At 31.2% G+C, this 19,529-nt stretch overlaps 1 protein-coding gene across 25 annotated transcripts in view; it reads left to right on the top strand.

Annotated features, from left to right (window-relative positions):
* Nucleotides 1-19,529, top strand: part of LOC122858943 (forkhead box protein P2-like) — a 141,396-nt gene that overhangs the window by 91,647 nt on the left and 30,220 nt on the right. Inside the window, exon 3 of one of the 25 annotated variants that reach the window (XM_044162299.1) lies at nucleotides 7,775-7,810. The exons of 23 other annotated variants lie outside the window; for them this stretch is intronic. In XM_044162299.1, the coding sequence (XP_044018234.1) occupies nucleotides 7,775-7,810 (36 nt within the window). Of the gene's footprint in view, nucleotides 1-7,774; nucleotides 7,811-18,036; nucleotides 18,186-19,529 lie in introns of those variants that run through there. One more of the 25 variants, XM_044162391.1, reaches the window with a different exon arrangement.

The following is a 19,529-nucleotide window of genomic DNA, read 5'->3' as shown; positions in this document are numbered from 1 at the left end:
TCATTATTTTTTATTGTATGAATAAATAAAAATACAATCGATAATTAAATTGTTTGTAAATTGAAATTAAATATAAACGAAAATTTATATTATTTAAGATGAACTGTCAATTTATTGAAGAAAATAAATAAATTCAATTCACTGGATGGTATGTATAAGTTGAAACAGATGGCCGATCAGATATCAGAGATTAAGAGAGGTGGACTAAATCCAGTTATACACCACTAGTTCGTATATAGCTATGGTATATTCATTTTCTCACTCTTCAAAATGGCAACCAAGAGAAATGTGCTTTAATTTTTCAAGTTTTTTAATTAGCGAATGTCTCGGTGTGCCAACTTTGCACTGGGCCCTGAGACATTTATATTAGAGTCACACCGTGTGCGCTACTCTCTCCTCTCATTTTTTTTTTTATTATTATTTTTCACTTCTGTCCTTACAGTGCTCGCACATATCTTTATTTTTTTTTTCTTTTCATTTTGTCCTTCACTGTGTCGTCGTGATTCCTCAATTTTTCACGACTCTTCTACACCCACACAAAAAAAATTTCAATTTGTTATTCCTAATTACGTATTAAATAATAATTATTCTCAACTAAAGAATAAGAAAAAAAAGGCATGTCGAATTGAAATTTACGAGGACACTCCAAAGACATTTAGTAATTTTTATTATTATTATTTTTTTTTTCTGTCATCAACAAAAAATAAGGGTGCATGTATTTTTTTGAATTGTTTTATTAAAGAAAAAGTAATGATAACAGCAATAGAATGATTTATATGATTTGCGAAAAGAAAAAAATTTATTATGACAAGTGATGAGTGAAAAATATAAAAAATATATGAATATTTTAATATTTAAAAATATTGGTTATTTCATAAAGACAGAATTGAAGATAACTATAACGTTGCATATGAGAAGGAGGCAGGGAAAATAAATTGAGGATGAGGCAGGATAAATTCATTGTTGGATCAAGTTTTGTACAAAGTTGGAAAGAGTGTATATTGCAATTGAGAATTGTATATAGCCTCGGTCTCTTGGTGTGTATATATGTATAGGCACAGCAGAGTCGACTGGTTCAAAGTAAATCGAGACTTTGGGGATTTGGTTGAATTGTTGATGGTAAAAAAGTAGGGATAGTAAAGGGGGTGATATAGGTACAGAGGTAAAGAGAAAATCGAACGCGAAATTGACTCGTCCGTATTTATTGCTTCGTACTTCTTGATTTTCGTTTGCCATTTACCTCCTCGCGACTTTTTCCTCCCTCTCTCTAAAAACTACCCTCTGCATTTCGTCAAGCCAGTTCGTTTCCGTATCGTCGAGGCGCACTCCCGCCCAAACAATGGGACCCATATAATTGCTTTTATAGCTCACTGAACGCTAAATATTCCATACTTTTCCTTCTGCTTTACGTCAACCTTTCTCGTTTTACTCTTCTACCCATTCACCCACCTATATCAACCATCTCTTGCCCCCTTTTATTTTATTATATTTTCTTTTCTTGTCTACCAAGTTTTTCTTGATCGTCGATTGGGTAAATACATTCTCTTTCTGCCGCGTTTAAAGTCACTCACGCCGCAAAGAATACATACTGACTTGCTTCCAGTTTATCTCATTCCTCTATACTCTATATCCACCTATTCTATCAAGAAGGAATGGGTCTTGAATTTTATTTCAACCGCAATACCAACTCTTTGCTATTCTAAAACATTTTTTTAACGTTAAAAAAAATTTCATATTCTTCACATTGTGTATATAGATATACAATAAAAATAACATGTATGTTTGAATAAAGAATAAAATTGTATATCGAGATGAAATACTTGTGGTGGTACCATTGAGACACATGCATCATCGTTTTCTGTACGAAAGTTAATCGATTTGTTCGAGAATAAGCGAAAATGTATTCTTAGAAATTTGTGATTATTTTGGGTATAACTTCTCTCAACTCGGTGAGAATTGCTGAGATCAGCATTGGTTTACCAATTTACTTTTTGGAAAATTGGTTCATTGTTTTTCTGATCAAGAGATTACAATCAAAACTTTGATATATAATTGATAGACTAAATGTTTCAATTAAATAACTGTTTTTTGATTTTTATAAATACTATATATTTACAATACCATGTTCTCTTTTTTCGTGATTTTATTTTATTTCTGATATTTTTATTATTTGCTTTCGTAACAGTAAATGGGGCAATCTTCGTGTGACTAGTCCCAGTGGACGCGTCGTCTCGATTATATTCCAAAGGGCAGTTTTGCTGATCGAATAGTATTTAGCAATAAAGTTTGATTTTACCGAGAGAGTTTCGCGACGGGGTGAAAGAAGCCCTTGATTTCGTCAGGTTTGCGAAAATTACAGTAACCACTATGGAAAATTGTAGATGTTAGTGTATGTGTATGTACGTGTGAGTGATAGAAAGGCAAGTGAAGTGATGGCATTTAGTCTTTTGTATTGGAAGAGAAGAGTATGAGGGTGCACTGGTCATTTGAGGTGGTGGTTAAGCATCGTGGAGAAGAGAAAAAGGAATTTCTGGTAGAGTATAGAGAGGGATAATAAAACGACCCAATAAAATTGACGTTGAACGATCAGAGACTGCGGAGTATCCACACATAGATGTTATATGTATTTAGCAATGACTGTTTCACAGATTTTCAACATTTTATTTTTTTTACCCTCACATTTCTACTAATACTTTTGTACAACATTAATACTCATCGATATTTTTATCATACTTTTTCGTACCATGTAATTTTTATTATCTTTTTGTTAATTTAATTCTTTTTTATTTTTATGCTGAAGCTATGAAAAGTCTTAAATAATTAAAGGGCGTGATAATTTTCTTCTTGGTAAGGTCATGTCACGTTTTTTCTATCCTAATTGACGTGGCACCTTCGTCCCCCAGGATAATGCTTTGGGGTCACAACCAAAAAGGACATAACCCTTTTTGATTCAAGATCGTTTATCCCCTTTTAAAAAAATTTTATTATTTTATTATTTTCAATATATATATATATAGAGATACACTTTTTCTTCCTCGTCATTATTATTTTTTTTTAAATTTCTTCACGCCGACATTGTCATCATTCTCGGTTGTCGGTGGACGGATGAAGATTAATTCATTTCGTCTTAATCGTATCAAAGTTTGAGAGCCGACTCAGACACAACTGACTGAACATAACCCTATTTTTTTTGCGATTCTTTTTCTTTGTCGCTCTTTTTTCCAGATTTTTTTTAAGTGCATCTTACACTCCTTGACTTTTTATACTCCTTCTCAATCTGGCTATCTCATTTTCACTTTTATCCCTTCGGCGATTTCACCTGATCCCCATGAGGATAATCATATTTAATAATGTCTTGGTATTTTTGGTCCTGTCAAATTCTTGCGAGTTCAAGAAAACTTGGCTGGTAAAGCATATAGAGATAGTTGGTGTGAGAGGTTAAAGAGAACAGAGAGGGTTAGGAGGGTTGAAAAAAAGATCTGTCGGACCGGCATATAAAAGGGCTAAGTTTTTCAAGTGACAACCCTTTTTATTTAGAGCACAACTTTCGCGGAGGCGAGGCTGAATAAATCCAATATTGCCAAGGGGTGAGAATGGAAGAAAACGAATAGAACGGAAAAAAAAAATAAATAAAATAAAAAAAACGAGACTGAAAATTCACGGCTGTCAATTCGATTTTTTTTTAACTTTTTCTTTTTTTTTTCATTTCGAGAGAGTCGATCTGTCAGGAATTAATTACCATCTAGTCGCACGTACAAAATAAATAACAATAATAATTAGTGATGAAAAATAAATATATATCTGCACACTGACGTATATAAGTAAAAAAAAAATCAAGTCAGATTTTTTTTTTTTTCTACACTATCCGGATGAGAAATTCGTAAGGGTTACTGGGAGGGTTAATCCTCGCGGGGCATCAGCTAATTCCCTTTTCAAAATGAAAATGCTAAAGAAGCGAGTTGCCGGAAACAAAAGCCCAAACTGTCGGTAAATCCGATATGAAAATTTCACCCCCTTTTGCAACCCATGTCCCCGATTATACGCTTGTATATCCAACTCTTCTATTTTTGTTCTCTCTTTCTCTGTTTTTTTTTTTTTCTCTTTATATATATCCTTGACTCAAAAACTCCCTGAAGCCCCATGGTGGTTATTATTTTTATTGTCTCTGTTTTTCTTTCTCTTTTTCTTTTATTTATTTATTTTTTTTATTTTTATTTCCAGCGATTTATTTTTCATCTTTACTTTCCCGCAACAAACCATACATAGGTAGTTTTTATATAGTATACAGTTAAGTCCATTTATTGTACTCTCACGCGTCCTGTCCCACCAGAGGCGAGCACGCGAGTTCATAAATATTTTCCCCTCAGGTGCAAAAAAAAAAAATTTTATTCTTTTTTAATAAAAAATAATAATAAAAATTGAGGGGGTTGGTGAAAAAAGTAGTAGTTAACTCTAATACTCTTTAACCGCGTGGTGTTTCAATGAAAAATCCACGTAAATTTAGACCTCTCAGACCAATGAACAAAACTCGTATTGTTTTCTACTTTAAAAATAAAAAAAATATACAATAAAAAAGAATAAAATATAATTTATGAATACCAACATACAGTAGAATAAAAATGAAAAAAAAAAAAAAACTTCTTAACCACATTTTAAAGTGAATCTTTATAAAATGAAAAACACTCAAATAAAAATAAAAAAAATAATAATAATAAAATAAAACAATGAACAAAATATAAAGTATTATATTTATCAGAGTGGTAAATATCGCGATACGAACAATAAAGTTGCCACAAAAGGAGAGTCGAGAGTTGAGAATGGGAAATACAACTACCCATAATAATACATACAATTTTGAGAAGGATGTATATTTCGTGGCGCTAAATTTTTAAGCATTTCTAATTAAAAGGCTAGTTAAACAAGCCGCACTGGTGGCCCGCAGGGTACTCAGCACACGCACAGCAAATGCTTACTTGGCCTACCACACACACACACACACCAACTTCACTTATATTTTCATCTCTCTTGATTGCATAGAAATTCATCATAACCACCACAACGACTGTATCCAACGTTTCAGGTTTTATTCGAGCCAGACTGAGTGAGAGTGCTTGTTACAATGTATATGTATTACCTTGAAACAAACATCACTCAGTCAAATGATGTGCGTTAAAATACTACGAAATCCAACGTTATACTTCATCAAAGATCCTTGTGAACTTTAACAAATTCAACCCCCAGTGATATACACAACTTTTAGTCAGCCAATAAATATATAATTTATAGCTACGAATTTTTTTTTTCTTTTTTTTTCTTACTTTCTGCTGTTTATCATTTTTATTTTATTAATTTAATAAAACATAAAGATAATATCTGAGTTTTGTTATTTCAGGATAAATAAATTGATGAAAATATTATTTTTTGACACTGAAAATATAAATAAATATGTATCTAGAGATTTTATATATACATAGTTGTCTGATACACATAAAAGTAAATGAAAGTTCTTTAACAAATGTAAGAAAAAAAAAACACTTGTTTGCCTTCCGGATTGGCAAAACTTCTTACAGCAATATCGATAGTAATATCACTCGTGAAAATAACACAAAATACAAGTCGTCAAAATAGCCACTCACAGAGTTACTCTGATGAATTGCAAAAAGTATCAATATTTTTTTGCTTCTTATCATTATTCTCCTTCGAAAATCCTTCAAAAATATTCCAAAGTAAATATACACATTTTTACAACATATATTAAAAGCAAAAAAAAATTATATAGATATATTGTTTGATCTGACAAATAAGGTCATAAATATTGAAACTCCAAACTTCAAGATGAAGAAAATAAAATTAAAAAAATACCAAAACTTGTATGTGTGCATGAGAAAAGTTTTTTAATTGTAATTTGGTCATTAAATATGTGAATTACAAAGTCATTTGTAAATTGTACGACCGCGAGAACCACTTGGATCTTAATTAAATGTGCACCAAAAAAGGGGGGAGGGTGTAAAATCCTAAAGACATATTGAAATACCCCTTTATTATATGAACAGCCGGCCAAGAAATTTATCTCCATCTTTGTTTCTCTTATGTACAATGCAGGGTACAATGTACAATATGATAACTTTGTACTTGAGTGTCTTTGAGGGTAGTTGATTTTGGCATTTATTGGCGTACCATGACGCCCATATGGAAGATTGGCCATACAGTGTTATAATACCCAAGGGGATGCCTTGAAGGTGTTTCGATGTCTTGTGTTTAGCAAGATCACTGCTAAAACCCAAGGGCGGATTTCTCAAGAAGTCAAGCACTTATGTATATACATAAGAGTCATGTTCTCATTCTTCTTATACTCTTGAAATTTTTGTGTCACACTTTTGACTCGTTATTTGTCAAGTGATACATATTTTTATTTTATTTTTAATATTTTAATTTAAGCTCTATCTTGAATTTTGATTATTTATTTTTGTATGAAATATTAATTATTGTTTAATATATCTCTTAAATTAAATTAAAAGAGTTATAATATTAGAAAATAAATTTAATCTTTCTGTATTCCCCTGCCAATTGAATGGGCCTCTTAAAGTTGATTCAAAACTTAATCGACACTGCAGTATGTTACTAAATGATCCAAGCCCACACACAGTAATAACCTCATCTTATGTTAAACCCCCTTACATCTACACTCATTTTCTCCATACGCAATTTAATACTCGACCAATTATATACATATACGAAAATCTTGTTAGCTACGGTTATACGACCATGCATATACAGCTTCTTGGTGTTATTAAGGGTTAGTTGAACCTAGGTGTTAGATACAAAGAAATAGTCTAGCTATACGAAAAGATGAAGACAATGTACATGTGAATATCTCTAGCGTGACACACCCGAGGCATTCTTCGAGGGTGTCCTATAAGAACAACGAAAGAGGGCCATTTCATGAAAAGACACAAGAAAACGTATATAGTTTATATAAAGAGAAGGGCGGAATACGTACAAACTTGCACGATTATCATCCACGATTACAACTATAAAATGCGATATTGTCTCAGTTTTGTGACATTTACTATTCCTCCTCTCTCATCTTATTCATACCTTCAAATAGTCTTTATAACCAACTTGTCTACTCTTCGTCTTCAACTGTGTATATTTCTTACACATGAAAAAAAAAGAATAATAATATTATATATACTTGCGAGCGAGACCCTTCTTTGAATTAAATTGCGCACAATTTAACATTTTAACTTTTTTCAAAATTGACTCACGGGTGTTACTCAAACTTGAACTGCCAATATTTTTTTGACGAGCAGTATAATATATACAAGTTTTATTTATAAAATAAACTTGAATAATATATTGGATAAATTTTAATATGTAAAGTACAATGTGTTTGTGAGTCATTCACAGTAAAAATGAATTTTTTTTAATCTAAAGATATATATGATATTGTATATAATGAATTTATATAAATATTTTTTTTTGTGACGTGGTCGAGTACTATTAGTATCAACATTGACAATAGTATTTCTGATTTATTGTTAATCGAGAACACTTGAATGAGTATTCATTAATCCTCAGAATGAAAAAAGTGATACGAGATATCTTTTGATCGGACTTTATCTGGATTGATTACTAGTTCGATTTCAACCATTGGCGTCAATTGAATCGTTTTTCATTGTACTTTTGTCGCAAATAATCTTTAACCATTCTTCTTTTTATTTTATTATTATTTTTTTATTAAACTTATATATTTTTTCTTTTTTGATTTCAGGTAAGAACGAGTCCCTGGCTGACACAAGAGTATCAGGTCAGTTAATTTAATACTGAAAAAAATAATAATTTTATTTTTATGTACTTCAAAAGTCCTAAATCTTTGCAAATAAATTTATTCATTTTTTTTTCTTCTTAATAAGACAGAACAACTTGTTTTCTTGAGACAAAAATATGTAGTTATGGTTTTTCTTATTTTTTTTTATTTTTTTTTTCCAACAACATGAATTGTGTCGGGTACTTGGTTTTTGAGACAAAGTTAAACAAAACGGCTTGAAAAAATAAAAAGAAAAAAAAAAGGGGTACAGCTTAATAGCTTGAAGTAGCGTTGCTAGACGAAAAATGATAAATAATTAAAATGAAAAAAGAAAAGTGGTGAGGGACAGTGGCGATCGTGTCGCCTACAACCCTTCGCACGCGCGCACACTGTCATCCACCCCGAGGGATTTTGTGGAATAATATCGTGGCCGCGATTGCACGTGGCAGAGTGCAGACTACTACCACTACTACTAGTACAAGTTTAAAAGAGGTAAAGGGTAAAAATATATACTCAGTCCAACTACTTAATGATGTCTGACGAAACTGAAACGGGCAATATGGTCTATATTGTATTTATATATATATAAGTGTGTTTATTATTTCGTTCATTCAAGAAACCGCCAGACGTAAAACAAGAGAGGGAGCAATGTAGCACCCCTCCAGTACACTAGACCTGATATGTAATGAAGCGATTAATGATTGATCGAATCAACCCAGACAGCGTCAAGTACTACTTTCCTCGTCTTTTTTTTTTTTTTTTTGTTTTTATTCTTTTTATGTCTTTATCTTTTTTACTTTTTTTTTATTATTTTAGTTTTCTCTTGTTTTGTTTTTCTTTTTCGATTACGTTCTACCAATTTTCAAGCGAGAAAAAACTATTATCCTTCAAACTCAACCCTTCATCCTTCTAGCCCCTAAAGCACATTTGTTTCAAGTGAATGTGTATATTTTCCAACCTTTCTCTTCTGGACATACTCAATCCAGAGGATAAATCGAATAATTTAATGGAAAAAAAAGTAATATATATATTTAAAAAAAAAAAAAACAAAAGAAAATCTTGGTTGAAAAATAAAAACTCGAAGCCTTCAGTAGACATGTGTATATTATATAAATTTAAAAAAAGGGTTTTAAAATCCATCAGTTAGTTATATTTTTTATCCCTTCATAATTACAAGTGAGTGAGTGAGTTGTGTTTCGCGACTAAAAAATATTCAATGAATAGACAGATGAGTAACCTTGGTAAATGAAATACAAGAGAGAAAAAAAAAAAAAAAAGAATTAAACAAACGATGGATTTAATTGAAATATAATCGGAGATATATAAATTGTGAAGTAAAGAATAAAGGGAGAGACAACTATGTAAGGGATATGGACAAGAGAAATTTATATATAACATATGAGATATAATTTGCAAGAATATATATATACTACTTGTATTTACATATATCTACCTCGTATGCGCTTGAGTTAGTTTCATCTCCATGACAAGTGGAGATTGCAAAGGGACAAGTGGATCCTTCTCTGTATTGTATATATATATTCAAGTGTTCAGGCCAATTGATGGAATCCGTGGATCGGACACGTTGAAACAGATGGATCACCATTGATGTCTTGAGTTCGTGCAAAAGCATAAAGTATTGCTCTCATTTCCGGCATAATATATTTATTTTTTTTTCATCTTTTTTTTACTCGATATATATATACTTTTTAGTTTATATGTATTTTTGTCTGGATGAGGGCTTATCAACATTATATAATGATGTTTATCGTCGCGGCAAAGAGGGTCGTAGTGGTGGATTGAAGGAACAATCGTTTCGTGAGTAAATATTTAACATTATTTCGCGCAATGTTTCGTTTCAACTGGGGTAGTAGCAGCGGTGGCGACTCCCAAGGGTTCGTTATGTTTCCTCCCTTAATCCATCACCCCTCCTCTCCACACAGAGAAAGTCCATCACAACAGTCTTGATAAAATATACATATATTCTTATAATAATAGAAATATGTTTTTTTTTTTTTTATTATTGTCGATATTTTTATTTCAACCCTGTTTATTTATATTAAGGGATGAAAAATATATATATTTGTTTGCGTTAAGAATTTTAATTGAAATGTGTATAAATTGCATATTGCGAAATTAGATAGAGTCTCATTCGATGCATGATAATTTCTTGATTCATTTTTTTATGAAGGATGATAAAATTAGAAATTTGTTTTTTTAAATATAAATATAATTGCATTGGGATTTTTGAAAGAATACAAATAAGATATTGATCGTGTTTGACTGGTGTGTATTTTCAATGTGTGCTCTAGATAGATGAAAAAATAAAAAGTCGTTATGTGTGGGAGTTAAAAAAAAAATGGTAAGAGAAATAGGGTGGAAAGGGGGTGGTTCAGTCTCGGGCTTTCCATCGACACTCGTATATCATCGTGATTATCTTACCGACGGATCTTAAAAGTTTTTTGTTTGATACGAAAATGTTGCTTATTGAGGCCTTCACCTCAACCAATACAACAACCCCTTCATCTCTGCTCATCCACAAAAACCTGAGATATACTTGGTTAACTTGCCAAAGGTAAATCGCTTTGTAAAATCTTTTTAAAACTTTAACAAGACTTGAATGCAATTTCCTTCTGTTCGAATATATATATATATGCACACTTGCTGCTTATTCTCTTATTCTTATATAGAACACTTAATTTTATTATTTTTTTTTATTGTCAAAATTAAATCGATATTTGAGTCATTATATCGCGTGAAAACAAATTACAGATGAAATCGTCATCAACTTTTATCGCGAAATTGGATTTTTCTTTTTTTCTTTTTTACTAAAAAAATTGATTGTTTATTTATTTATTTGTAAAAATAATTTTGTTGAATCACTTTGTTTTTCTAAATAACTTTGCTTTCTTTTTTTTTTCTGACTATGTGGCAGTGTGTCTATTATTATAGCTTTTTCGAGATATACTGACGACAAGTAATAGAGAAAATAATCGCAAACGATTGTAGTATGTGGCAAGTAGAAAAGAAACACCAGAGGGGCTCTTAACCTCGACAAGAGAGATGTCAAATAAGCAAAAGAACAAGAAAGACAAGAATAAGTATATAGAAAAATAAAAGAGAGTGAGTATAAACGAGGGTGAATCGCGAGACTGCTGACGCTGGTACTGTCCAAGCCAAATGGTCAGCCACCGTTTCATAATGGCCCAATAGACGCTCCTAAAATTCACGACAAGTTATTGTTTAGGCGCACCCATATAAACGACAATTTTCGATTCGCAAACAAAATTTATATATGCTTTGTTCACTTTTCTATACATTTAACAAATATATATCAACTCGATACAATACATAAAAAATGATTATCTTTCAATAAACATTTTTTAATTTTCAAAATTATTTGAATTTTTTTTTAATCACCCTTTGCACAATATTTAAAATAATATCAATTGATTATTTAACAAAATAAAAATGATGTAATCAATTTTTATTTTATTTATTTTACAAAAAGTAAAAAAAAAACGTTGAACCCTCTGGTTTAGCCCCTTGTTGGCCATTATAACTTTGCCAAGTCAGACAGTAATTAAGCTCGCAATAAGGACGAGTGGACTGCTAGCCATTAAGACAACCCGAAGAATCGACACTTTGTGCAGGCGCGAGTGGGTGGAAAAAGTCAAGAGAGCAGTGAAAAAAATTGAAATGAATAAAAAAGAAAAATTACAAGGATAGTCTACTGGCCCGTCAAATGAAGCGAAATGATAATAAGAATAAGAAATTTTAGGGAGGTGAGAGAGAGGTATCTGATAAAAGAAATTGTCAAAGAAGCAAGTGGTATATGCCTTGACAATTGAGGAAATGGCGTACAGACGATATTTCCACGCAGTAATTGTTCTGGCATAATTATTGGTCATAATTGTGAGCTCACTTTGGGGGATAATGGGAGGTCAATTATCGTTAAGATCTCGATTCAACTGCCATAAAGATAAGCCTGTTTTTTTTTATTTATTCACATTTTTCTTTCTTTTTTTCTTTTACATCAAGTAAAAAAAAAAAAAAAATAAGTACATAAAGTGTCTGAAATAATTATTAAAGCCAGAATGTCTTAGATAAAAACTTTGTCTATGTATGTTTTGATTATGTGGTTGAAAAGTTTTTTCTTTTTTTTTTTTTTTTTTTTTGTTGTATATATGATATGTTATACAAGATCATTAAATTGGAGAGGATTTGTTCAATGAATAGGTACTATGAAGAATAGGATCGGATAGTAGCATGGGTTTTGTTCAGAGAAAGATAAAGAGCAGTATAAGAGTCTCGGTCTTCTTGAAGGTTCGCACAGTTCAAGTGAATATTTGCCATTGCTATTAAATATTTAGCCAAAGTCAACAAAACCTACTACTATAGCTATTTCGTTTCTCTTTTTCTCTTATTTTACCTTCATCTCTTTGACTTTTTTTTTTTCTTTTTCTGACGTTGTATCGGTCTTGGAGATCCTTTTCAATATTTTACAACAGATCTGTACAATCTTATTTGTTGATTTTACCTTTATTTTCACTGTCCATTCTACAAGCATTAATAGAATAATAAAATTCTTTGTAAAACAAAGTTATTACTGAAGATGAAATTTTAAAACAATGTTGATACACTGTACATATACTATATAGGACATTTAGTAGACAAGTCATATCTGAATGAAGAGAGAATTCAGTTGAAAAACCGATACAGAATCAGACACATTGCAGTACGTCATTCCGCGTTGAACCACGTCTTCCGGTTAGTCCCCTGTACGGAAGCAAGGAATTCCGGCTTTACGGCAATGTAATTTTGAGAACGAATCCAAGAGTTAATGTAACCAGCCGCGTGTGCTGACACAGTCGAATAAAAATCAGCATACCACTGAAACATACACAAGTTGAATGAAAAGTAATAGAAAAAAAAAAAAAAAGAAAGAGCAAGAAGACAAAAAGAAAATAATAAAATCAGCAAAACCAAAAACAAAAAAAAAAAAAAAAATAGAGAGTATACATATTGTCCGTATAGAAGAGATCAGCAATGTCGTCTAAATTTAATCGAATATTTTGTAAAGCTAATATTTTCTACTCTGTCTACTTTTAAATTAAATTAAATAAATAATTAAATAAAAATTTATGATGAAATATAATTATAATTTTCAAAAAATCTGAGTGATACGACTATACAGCGCAAAAAGAATAGAAAGTCGACAGTGTAAAATATGTTGGATTATAGTTATTATATTTGAGAGTAAATTAATTCGTGCATATATCTGAATGCTTGAGAAGTTTATATGTGTACATCAGAAGCAATACAAGACTAAGAAAATGATAGAAAAAAAATATGTATGTACGAGTGTAGTATAGGATCGAGGCCATAGGGTGGGAGAGATAAGGCTAACACAACCATAGAGAATGAGAATGAAGGGTGAGATATTTCCACTATTGATCATCGAGGCTCAGAGTGTAATGCTAATCATGCCCCCTTCACCCATCTACCACCCCCATATATACCCTCTCTTATTCTATCTTTTTCCACCCTTTACTTGCTATGCCATTTGGTTTTCCACTGTGTTTTCTCTCTCACCTACCCCTGCAACTGAGCCACAGTACGAGTCGACAGTTCTTCTTCTTCTTCTTCTTCGCTTTTCATCTCATATTTTTTATTTATTTTTCTTTTTATTCTTGTTCTTTCAATTCTCAATCCAATGTGCACGTCCAATCCAACATTCCCCGTAGACTCTTGTTCTTCCGTGACACGAAGCCACCAAGATATCGACTCTGATACCCCCAGGGACAATCACAAGCTGGACTTGTTCCAGCATCAGAGCCAAGACAACTTTAGAACACACATAATTTGTCATATTTTTTTTATCTTAATATTTTTTTTTTTTTTAAATTTGTGTTTTTTTTTTTTGCATCTAGATCTTTAATATTTACTGGATTACTTTTTTTTTTACACAAGGGAATATTGACAGACATATTATTAATTAATTCAGACAAAGTTTGACCTTTACAATATGAAGACTCTAATTGAAAAAGCCAAGCCTCTCATTCTCTTTGGATATATAAACTAAAATTATTATTGTAATGAAGAGTAGATGTATATATACACTATTGGCCAATATAATAATTACATCAGCATATCAGCAAACAGTAGTCAGCTATCTATCCACGAATGGAATATTGTTGAAGCTTTTACTCATCTATATATATAACTCAAGTGTATACCGTGGCTTTTACCCTCATACCTTTCTATCTCACTTGCTTATATTGTTGAGGGTAGAAACGATGAGAAGAGGTAAACCAGGGGGAGTCCAAAGTAAGCCCCTAATTTCTTGGGGTAAAAGTTGCCAGCCGTAAGTATCATGGAGGGGTGTGGTGTTGGTTAAAAAAAAAACAAAAAACAAAAATGCAAAATAAAACCAAGAGAAAAGCAAAAGACTACTTTTTTTAGGGTCGAGTGGAGGGTTGATTTTGCACGCAAAGAATCGAGTCAATCGACAGTGGTATTGCGCGAGAAGAGACGAGTTTATATTGGAAAAAAAAAAATACACAAGACGTATACACATATACAGATCTATACATACACATATTAGTGAGTGAAACGTTTAAACTTTTTATGAGTTGCTGCGTCGTCACTCGAGTGGAGAAATTTCAATTTTGTCACCGCGCGACTTTGTCATTTTTTTTTTCTTTTATTTTTTTTTTTTTTTCTTGTGTATATAGAGAAAATACTTTGAGTCAGTCTCATCCCTTAAACTTCATCTTCTTCACCCTTCACAAAACATACCAGAAATAAAAATTTTCTCCAACGTTGTCAAAAATTACCTGCACGTGGCTAATTCCAACAGATGTCTCCTCGCATTGATACACTTTGACTTTATTTTATGTCAAGTTATATTTTGAAAATATATATTTTATACTTCGGTCAATATTAATATTAATTTTCTTACTCCCTCAATTTTTATTTTTTTTTTATTATTTTTCTTTTATTTTTACCAATGAAAATTGTGACAATGAACAGGATGAATATTTATATATCTCTTCGTTTATGTTCTCATTCTTTCAACATTTTTCATCATTTATTTTATTTTTTTTATTTTATATTGTTTTTTCTATATTTTAGCTCTGTTTTTTTTTTACTCCTCTTTTTCTTTCAAATCGAACATAAATCTATTGAGCGTAAGACTGAAATAAAACAAAAAAAAAAAAACAAAAGAAAGATAAATAAAGAATGAATAAAAAAGTAAAAAAAAAAAAAAGGAATAAAACAAAATCACGAATGCGTTGCATGCAAATGATTGCGACCCGGACGCATAGATCAGCTTCTCTCTTTTTTGGTTCTTGCATAGTCAGCATTGCGCAGGCTGTTTTAATATGTTGACGCTTTAGTGGTACATAAGGTGGGAGAAAGTTGAGGAAGGCCTGAGAGATAGAAAGAGACAAGAGTTAGTTATATATGCTCAAATACCATACATACATGTATACGAAAAAGATAAAAAGAAAAACAAGAGCTTCATTGCTGCAGGTAGTTGGACCAAAGGGAGTGGCAAAGCCAAAAAAAATAAGAATAAAGAGTGAAAAAATAAAAATAAAAAATGAGCGGAAGGAGGTCCTGGACTGTAGGAAACAGAAAAAAAAAATAAATAATAAAAAATAGCAGATAAAAATATAAAAGCTGAAAAAGGCTGTAGAAAAAAAGGTGAAAAAAAAATTGAGGTTGGCCAGGGGGGCTCACACAAAAAGGGGGGGTGGTTGGTAGATGGAGAGTTGCGCAAACACTGAGCGAAAGCCACGAAACGAAGAAACTTGCCATAACAACAAAAGACGTTTGTTATTGGACAGCAATTGAATTGTCTCTTTGTCGTTGTGCCTCCTTATTGGCCGAACAGTTGACGCCCACCCTTTCCCACCTGGAAAAATTTGTGGGGTCAACTCGGGGTAACATAAACCATCAACGTGTATTTACAAAAAGCGAAAAATTACTTACACTGCATATATACATAAATATTCTTGAGGGGGTTCAAGGGGGTATGTTTGTAGAAGCGACACAAAATATACATATAAGTATTTCTCATCTAGAAAGATACACTCGATGATGGTACCATCAATAACTCGGCTGTTTTTTCTATTTTTCATTTGTGTATTTTTTTTTTCTTATCTTCACAATCAGTCTATTTTTATTTCTCATCAGATCTATCAAAGAAATTAACTCTCAAGCATCTTGAATTTTAAATTACCTTCGATAACTTTGCAGTATGTGAATAATAAATTCATGTATATCTTTAAATTAAGATAATGCCAATCACTTTCGATCTGACATGTATTTTCATGTAGAATACGAGTCGTCGACCTTACAAAATTTGTCATATATATATCTTAACACCTTTGGCCATTTGACCTGATAAATTATTTATAATATAAAACTCACAAGACAAAAACTGAATTATCACAATTTTACATTCGGCTCTCTATTTGACATAAAAAGTTTAAAATTATAAATTATATTATCGAATACAGCTCATTGTGTCATATAAAATATATATTATAAATTTATTCATAGATAAAAAAATCCAACACAAACTATAAATGTTCAGATTGATTTTATATTTTATTTAATTTAATTTTTTTTTAATTTAATTTACATGATTGACTCATTTCATGAATTAATTTGTGAATTTTTCTAAAGCTAAAAAAAAAAATCATTTGGTCATTATTATACATAAAAATACTACAAAAATATATAAAATAATTTAGAGAAAATTAATAAATATATATAGCTCTTAAAAATTTGAGTGACGTTGTTACGATTGATGTCGTATTTTTCATCTGAAGAAAAAGTCTCTGGGATTATGCCTGTTTTGTACTATATATAAGCATTATCATCAACCAACAGCAGATCCACTTCTGATGTTCTGTATACACTATATTCATTTGTACTCTATTTCTATGAGTTTTATATATCCTCACATAGAGAAAAAAGAGGTTTTACCCAACGCAGTTATTCGTGTGCAACGCCTTTTCCAATCCCTACTACAGTATACCCGCCTCTTGTACATCTAACTCTTTTCCTCTCGTTGCATAATAGCATCACAATGCAAAGGAGATAAAAAAATAAAAATAAAATAAAAAGTAAGCAAGGAGGACAGCAATTCGAAGCATGCAATGCCAGTGAGGTAGCAAGTATTTTCTATGGATAATACCAGAGAAAATGAGATAGACTAACTTTGTGTTGGAAGGGTTGAATAACTAAATTCCCCTCGAAGCAAAAGTGGTGTGTTGCAGCATCAACCCCTCCATGACCATCATCCCCTTCATCTTTGTCGTCGTCGTCGTCAGCATCTCGCACAAGGTGTACAACTAAACATCAATTTTTATTTATTTTTTTTTTTTTAACTTCAGCAATAATAACTGAATGAAGTTAAAAAATACTCTCCAAAAATTCTACAAGAAAATTCAAATGTAAAGCATTGGCGTATAATTTTGAAAAATCTGTGCTTATTTGTGACATGATGATATTATCATCAACAAATAAAATATACTGGCAATGTTTCAGTTGTGTTTCGCGCATTATCCCGGCCTGTTTAGAGGCGCGTCCGTTAGTATATATCCTCCCTTACTCAGTTTACCCCCATCGTATACCTCTTGCCCTCACAATATTCTCCTTCTCTTTGTACCCTAGCCTCGCCTAGCTAGCTGACGCGCAAGGCCATTTGTGAAAAGCCACCACCCCCTCATGACTGTATACTATACTAGTCTGTATACATTTTCAAAACCCCCCTTTAAGTATATTTTCCTCAGCTTTAAACCTATATATCTCTTGTCTTTTTCTCACTCAATGTTTCTCTTTATCTTTTATACTTATGCTTACTATATCTATCTTTTTCAATATATACATATACAATTTACCAACATTACAACACACAACTAAGCAAATGCGTTCTCTGTCTTGCAACAACACACCCCTTATGTGCCTTTTATATATATCTATACACCAACCAACTACCATATAACCACCCACCTCAATTTAACCATACACCCGCTAAAGGCATCTCAACAACAAGTACCTTGCTACCCGGTAGCATCCAACACAACACAGCAACTTGCCCTACCCTACAATCTATCGCGCAACCAACCCCAGTTGAGTGTATCCATCGTCGCAACTTGGCTTGTCCCGTCTTTTGCAATATCGTTGTGCGTTAGTAAGACAAGTGTTGTTACCGTACAACCATCAATACTACTATTTTATTTATAATATTTATTTATTTATTTTTAAATTAAATTTTTAAACGACAATTCATCAATTAAATTGAATACAACTTGCGGTATACTATCAACTGATTAACTTGAGTCTTGACCTTTTGGTATGTCTTTATATTTCTATCATTCTTTCAATGATAAGATCAACACTAGACAAAAATTCTGCACATCCACACACATACACACACGTACATGCTAACAAAAAACTAACAGAATTATTTTCTCATATTATATATACTTTTTCTATTTTATCTATAGCTATATATATATGATGTCTATTTATATTCATACTTACATATGTATATAATGAGTCTATATATATATATTGATCATGTACATATGTACAAAAATATATATATATAGCGATAGGGTGTTCTGTGTCTTGTCTGGTATGGCTTTAAAGTAGTATGAGTAAGGGTGACTTGGTTTTCGTAACGGTGCTCAAGGCCTCGCCCCCGCGGACACCCTTAACCCTCACTCTTTCTCTGTTTTGCACCCTCTATTTTGTTCTCTTTTTCATACACATATACACACACATTTTTGCAAATTTCTCCCACTCTTTTGTTCTGTTGTGCTGCCTTGATGATCATTCGTTGCATCGAACGTCGCGGCATAAACAAGACAAACGTTGCAACCAACAACAACTACTACGATTATTATTGTTGTTATTATTATCATTGTTATTACTATTGTTATTATTATTATTATTATTATCACTATTATTATTATTATTATTATATACTATATAAATATTTATTGATTTTTTTTAAATAATAATAATTTATTCAAGTGATTTTATTATATTTAATATTAAACTTTTTTGACTTGTGAATTTTTCAAATAGTGCATTGATTAATTTATTAAATTTTTAATATTTAATTATTTTGTGAAAATATTCAAGTGATTAATTGAACATTGAGACATTGGATTTATCGTGCAATTAATGAAAGTTTTTTGTGGACCAAATAACACAAACGTCATCAGTGAATTCAAAAAAAAAAAGTTTTTTATTTTTTTGAAATAAAACAAAGACTTTTGTGTAATTTCGTTTTTGTTTTTTTTTTTTCCTTCAGTATTTAATGGATATTTTATTTTTTTAAAAAGAAACAAGTGAGTGTGTTGTTGCATGACTTGGTTGCACGATAGACCTGTATATTATTTAACCGTGAATTCAAAAACTCGAGTGTGCTCGTCCAACTTGGTTCAACGTCTGATGTTGAATTAAAACTTTTAGTTAATTTTTTTATTTTTATTAAACAAACTTTTTTTATTTTAAAATAAAATAAAACACCATGTGATTGTGCTGAAATATTGACAGAAAGTTACAAACATTTAGTGCTACTTAACAATTTAAATTTTGTCTTTTGACAATTATTTTTTTTTCTTTTCTAAAAAAATGTGCCTGAAATATTATTGTGATTTTTAACTTGATGATGTTCATGTTCATA

The sequence above is a fragment of the Aphidius gifuensis genome, linkage group LG1, assembly GCF_014905175.1.
Source record: "Aphidius gifuensis isolate YNYX2018 linkage group LG1, ASM1490517v1, whole genome shotgun sequence".
In the NCBI taxonomy this organism is placed as follows: domain Eukaryota; kingdom Metazoa; phylum Arthropoda; class Insecta; order Hymenoptera; family Braconidae; genus Aphidius; species Aphidius gifuensis.
Note: the sequence above shows the minus strand (reverse complement) of the source record. Positions and strands in the feature narration are given on the sequence as shown.